The sequence below is a fragment of the Ovis aries genome, chromosome 19 (genome assembly GCF_016772045.2).
Source record: "Ovis aries strain OAR_USU_Benz2616 breed Rambouillet chromosome 19, ARS-UI_Ramb_v3.0, whole genome shotgun sequence".
Classification (NCBI taxonomy): Eukaryota; Metazoa; Chordata; class Mammalia; order Artiodactyla; family Bovidae; genus Ovis; species Ovis aries.
The window spans coordinates 15,510,318-15,516,317 of record NC_056072.1 but is presented as its reverse complement, the minus strand read 5'-3'; the positions used below and the strand labels follow the sequence as shown (position 1 = coordinate 15,516,317).

Here is a 6,000-nt window from a genome sequence, read left to right as displayed (position 1 = left end):
GTAATACAAGAGAGTTGTAGGTCTAAGTATAATGTAACGAAATGTAGTAAGTAGTAAAACAGAAGTTTGGTAAAAATTGACTAATGGGAAAAGTCTGCATGACCAATAAAACCAAAACAATCAAAGGGAAAAAACCAAAGCAAGTAAAATAGCATAAGAGAATTCAAAAGGCATGTCAAACTGAGAAAAGTTTTGATATTCATTTCTAAGAAAGGAATTATTTTTATGATTATATGAAGTATTTCTATATCCAGTAGAAAAGTAAACAAAATACGTAATTTGTAGCAAATGAAATGCATATGTCTCATCATTCGTAATAAGAGAAATATAAATTAATATATTTTTTCATTTATTAAATTGATAAGTTCTGGTTCTGGCCAAAATGGAGTAACTCCACTGCAGCCTATGTCTGCCCCTGATTACTACTTAAACCTCTGGACAAAATAGAAAAAGGATGCTACAAGGTGGAGAAAGGGGTGAAAATTCATGATTGTTTTTCCTTCTCCCTTCTTTGTCCTGGAGCTTCCTTGGTCACAGTACTTCATTACTATAGTACAGTAACATGAGTAATTAGACCCTGATAGAAAACCTGTCCCTCTGGTCAGAGGAGATGGGAAGAGGGACACTTGTATGAAGTAGGGGGAGGATCTCTGTCAGTTTTTCTCTCTCTCCCCTCAACATTGCCCTGAGGGCTGCCCCAGCTGCACACAGCAGCACAACAGATATAAAGGATAGCAAACTCCAGAGGAACTCTTATCTTTCTGGCCAGCAGAACTGGATAAAGGATGTTCTGGGTGCCAGAGCTTATGAAAGAAATGTCCCAAAGGAGAGTGGTGGAGAAGGGAATCCCTAATTCTGTGTAGTGGTTTGTTATGCAGCCACAGCTAACTGATACAGGAGTCCATATCATTAACTGAAGTCTACCATTTGTGTTTTCCAACAACTAATTTGTCATATTTACAGTTTTAATGTGTTAATTGTAGAGATGAAAGGAGACCCTCTTTGTGAAAGGCATTTTTAATATTTCCATTCAATTTTTATTTTTCCATTCCTTCCAGCATATAAATATCAGAAGATGTTATATGGAGAGATGGCCATAAATTCAAGGAATGAGAAAATAGGAAGTGTGCAGTTGAAAAAAAAAAAGTCTATTGAGTAACCAATGTCTAAACCTATAGAACCTCATAAACAATTTGTCCTGATTTTCAGAAGAGAAAAGAACTTCTGGCCCCCTACCATGATGGCCACAGGAGAACTGATCAATAAGCTGTGAGCTGCTATGACAGAGCATTAGGAGTCTAGAAAGATCAACACACAGTCCCTTCCAAGTAATTAGGCTTCTGTGCTCTATCCCTGGTCTCCCTCTTTCCTGTCTTGAACCTGGAAAACACAAAGCAGGGTCAGGGGACAGAAAAGCAGACCCAGCCTCTCAGGCACTGTAGGACTTCAGGCATCTGTCTGCAATGAACTGCGGAAGAAAGCGACCATTCACTGTTTCTCTCATTCCTTTTAAGAGTTATTGCATGCCTACTGGGATCCTTAACTGGGGATGTATCATGGATAAAACTGAAAAATCTCTGTCCCTGTGAAGCTTACATCCTAGTGAAAGATTGACAAAAAAACAATATAAAGCGCTAGAAGGTGATGAGCGCTAAGGAAAAAAGAAGTATGTTAAGATGGTGAGATGGACTGGAGAGCAGGTATTAAAGAATAGTTAGAAAGTGGTTTCCCTGGTGGCTCAGAGGTTAAAGCATCTGCCTCCAATGCGGGAGACCTGGGTTCGATCCCTGGGTCGGGAAGATCCCCTGGCGAAGGAAATGGCAATCCACTCCAGTATTCTTGCCTGGAGAATCCCATGGACGGAGAAGCCTAGTAGGTTACAGTCCACAGGGTCGCAAAGAGTCGGACATGACAGCAACTTCACCTTCACCTAGAAACGGCCTCGGTGAGAAGATGGGATTTGATTCCAGATTCCTGTGAAGGAAGGAAGGAAATAAATCATCTCCTTAATTAACAAAGAGCTTTGAATGCAGAGAGAACAAAACCCCAGTGCACAGATCCCGAGGTGGGAGGTGGCAAAGATGGTAGAGGGTGGCTGGTGAATTCCTGACAGAGCAGGGAGACTAACGTAGCTAGGATGGAGAAAAAAGGGGAGAGTAAGAGCTTTATTTAACTTCTATGCAGAGTACATCATGAGAAACGCTGGGCTGGAAGAAGCACAAGCTGGAATCAAGATTGCCAGGAGAAATATCAATAACCTCAGATATGCAGATGACACCACCCTTACGGCAGAAAATGAAGAAGAACTAAAAAGCTTCTTGATGAAAGTGAAAGAGGAGAGTGAAAAAGTTGGCTTAATGCTCAACATTCAGAAAACGAAGATCATGGCATCTGGTCCCATCACTTCATGGCAAATAGATGGTGAAACAGTGGAAACAGCGTCAGACTTTTTTGGGGGCCTCCAAAATCACTGCAGATGGTGACTGCAGCCATGAAATTAAAAGACGCTTACTCCTTGGAAGGAAAGTTATGACCAACCTAGATAGCATATTCAAAAGCAGAGACATTACTTTGCCAACAAAGGTCCGTCTAGTCAAGGCTATGGTTTTCCTGTGGTCATGTATGGGTGTGAGAGTTGGACTGTGAAGAAAGCTGAGCACCGAAGAACTGATGCTTTTGAACTGTGGTGTTGGAGAAGACTCTTGAGAGTCCCTTGGAGTGCAAGGAGATCCAACCAGTCCATTCTGAAGGAGATCAGCCCTGGGATTTCTTTGGAAAGAATGATGCTAAAGCTGAAACTCCAATACTTTGGCCACGTCATGCGAAGAGTTGACTCATTGGAAAAGACTGATGCTGGGAGGGATTGGGGTTAGGAGGAGAAGGGGATGACAGAGGATGAGATGGCTGGATGGCATCACGGACTCGATGGACGTGAGTCTGAGTGAACTCCGGGAGTTGGTGATGGACAGGGAGGCCTGGCGTGCTACGATTCATGGGGTCGTAGAGAGTCGGACACGACTGAGCGACTGAACTGAACTGAAGAGGTTTTCTCCGAGGTAGGGGACGGCGGGGCTAGGAGGCTATAATCTATAAGATATTTGGCTATATTGGATATGAAGTTTTAATAATATACTGGATTTGGACTTTTCATTACCTGAAAGTGAATTACAACTAAAATGAGACTTGTTCTTATATTTGAAAGTGACAAGAAAGTTGGATTCTGGACCTTCTGTGCTCACTCAGTCATGTCCGACTCCTTGCAACCTCCTGGACCACAGTCTGCGAGGCTGCTCTTGTCCATGGGATTTTACAGATAATACTGGAGAAGGTTGCCATTTCCTTTGCCAGGGGATCTTCCCAATCGGTGGCTCGATTCCGCATCTCCTGCGTCTCCTGCATTGACAGGAGAATTCTTTACCACTGAGCCACCCGGAAAGCCCCAGTTTGGGCCTTAAGAGACAGGAAAAGAGGAAAATGTGAAAGGGCCATATTTCTTTAGGGGTCGCCGTTGGACTCTTGGGGTGACAGCCCAGTCCTAGGAGGCCCCGCCTCTCCATTTTGGTCCTGCCCCCGTCCTGCTGGACAGCCTTGGGAAACCCCGCCTCTCCTACCGTGGTCCCGCCCACACGCGAAGTGCCAGCCCCCCAGGCAACCCTTTGCCCTAGCAGCCTCAGCTCTCATTGCAGGCGACAGCGGGGTTTGGCTCGTCTGGCGTTTCTCTGGGGCAGCCAGGTCTCTCCGCCGGGGGTGACTCACCGCTAGGCCCCAGCACCAAGCCCCGCCTACCCCCACCTCGGCCCCGCCCCGCCTGCGCGAGATTGCGTCTTGGCCCCGCCACGTCCGCCACGCCCAGCGCTCCGCGGCGCCCACCCCGCAGGCCCCCGCCCGCCTCCAGCCCCGAGAGTTGCTCGCCGGGCCTCCGGGACTCGCCGGCTCTCGGGCCCGCCCCCGAAGACGTGGAGCGCTGAGGCGGCGGGTGAGTGAGGTAGGGGGCCTGCGACCCCTGACACTCGGCGGCCAGAGCCCAGGTCGCTGCGGGTCGTTGAGTCTGGGCTGCCCTGCGGCGGCGCGACGCTTCCTTCCCGTGTACCTTCCGGGGCTGGCAATCCGGGAATGGGGAGATGGGACCGGGAGGGACGCCGAGGTCGGGTATTTTTCGAGGCGGGGGGCGGAGCGGGGAGCAGCGCAGGTGGGAGTGGCATTCGCAGGTTTGGACGCTGCAGAGGGCCACGGTTGGTCTGAGGTGGAGGGTCCATAGAAGAAATCTGGTGAGGGTGAACTCTCGTGGTTTGTGGAGGCAGGATGCGGGGGCTTGAGGTGTTCCAGACCTGTGGGCAATGAGGTGATTCGGGATGGCGAAGTCGGCGAAGCCCAGGGAAGGGCGTTTTGGGGAAGGACCAGCTCACGGCGGCCGATGATTCACGCTTCCGCGGACAGTCGGAACGCGTGTGACCCCATCCAGCTTGTGAGTTCTGCTGTTTCTCACATTGGGGCGATCGAGTTTCCAGGCTTTCAACAGGGACACATCGTGTAGCTTAAATAATAGATGCAAATCAAGGGTAGTGCCTGGGACACCTGAGAGCTGTGACTGGACCGGGTGCTTCTCCTAATTTACCTGGAGCTGTGGCCGCGCCAGTGCTTGTGGGCGCTGTCTTCTGTAAAATCCCCATTTCAGCAATCCAGACGGTGTATGGAGGTCCCACCCTTTCAGAGTTGAGGTTTATTCGGATTGAAAAACATCACAAATATTTAACATATTTTAAATCGTGTGGAGTTTTAATGTTTAAAAATCGAATCCTGTGGGGTTTTAAAAAATATTTAAGTCTTTCTTTTGTGATTACTTTCAACTTAAAGTTACATGGAGCTAGAGAACTAGATGTTTTCTAACAGCCCATTCTGTGAGTATGACAGACAATTGCAAATTAACTGTGGAAAGTAGATCGTATCTGTTATGACCAGATATTGTAGAACTGCAGATGAAGAATGAAATTGAAAAGGCCCTAAAATATTGGAAAGGGAAGGAAGAGTCCTGGTAAATTGGAAAGTGTGCCCACTTAAAAAAACAAACCAACAAGCTCAGTGAAACTTTTCTTCATTGTAAGAAAACTCAGAAGATAGAGAAAAGTATAAAGGATGAACATTAAAACTCCATGTTATTTCACCAACTCTTTTGGTGCAGTTCAGTTCAGTTCAGTCGCTCAGTAGTGTCTGACTTTTTGCGACCCCATGAATCGCAGCGCGCCAGGCCTCCCTGTCCATCACCAACTTCTTTATTTTTGGTTTTTTTTTTTGCATAACTAAATGTTGTGGTGGTTTCGTCACTAAGTCATGTCTGACTCTTGTGATCCCATGGACCGTAGCCCGCCAGGCTCCTCTGTCCTTTGGATTTTCCAGGCAAGAATACTTACGTGGGTTGCCATTTTCTTCTCCAGGGGATCTTCCCAACCCAGGAACTGAACCTGGGTCTCCTGCACTGCAGGCAGATTCTGTACCAACTGAGCTACCAGGGAATTCTAAATAACTAAATGTACATAGTACATAATTGGGGTCATATTGTTGTATTACTTTGTGTTTTGCTTTTTTCCTTTTGTATTTTTAGCATTTTCCTGGATCATTGAAAATTCTCCCTAAACATCTTCATAAATGGTGGTGAGTTCATCAGGTGAATTCATTCTTTTATCACTTCGGAGGGGTTCAGCTGTGTGCCAGGTCTTGTGCTTAGGGAGGAGATTCATTGTTGCTCTAGGTTCTCAGACATTATTCCAGCCCAAAAAAGCAGAAATCTTGACAGTGTCTGGGGTGCTAAATGTAGACAGACGATTGAGTGCAACATGTAATCAGGTCTGGGCTGCTGTGACCATGTCGTCTTTATGGCATCATGTCTCAACTCTCCCACGCCTTTTTGTGGAGTGTTGAGGCTGGGAGGTCCCCAGATATGTGCCTCAGGGAATGGGCCTCAGCATCTTCCCTGTGTTGGGGGTGTCCCTGTGGAACTCTAGT

The 6,000-nt window shown here is 47.0% G+C and overlaps 1 protein-coding gene across 13 annotated transcripts in view; it reads left to right on the top strand.

The window, feature by feature from the left end:
- Positions 1 to 3,814: 3,814 nt before the first annotated feature.
- ANO10 (anoctamin 10) overlaps positions 3,815 to 6,000 on the top strand; it is a 214,391-nt gene continuing 212,205 nt past the window's right edge. For 7 of the 13 annotated variants that reach the window (XM_042235914.2, XM_042235910.2, XM_042235912.2 and 4 more), the window contains exons 1-2: positions 3,815 to 3,976; positions 5,600 to 5,662. In XM_042235914.2, the coding sequence (XP_042091848.1) occupies positions 5,644 to 5,662 (19 nt within the window). In that variant the 5' untranslated portion in view covers positions 3,815 to 3,976; positions 5,600 to 5,643. Of the gene's footprint in view, positions 3,986 to 4,197; positions 4,466 to 5,599; positions 5,663 to 6,000 lie in introns of those variants that run through there. The other 6 variants (XM_015102278.4, XM_042235904.2, XM_042235906.2 and 3 more) reach the window with 5 other exon arrangements.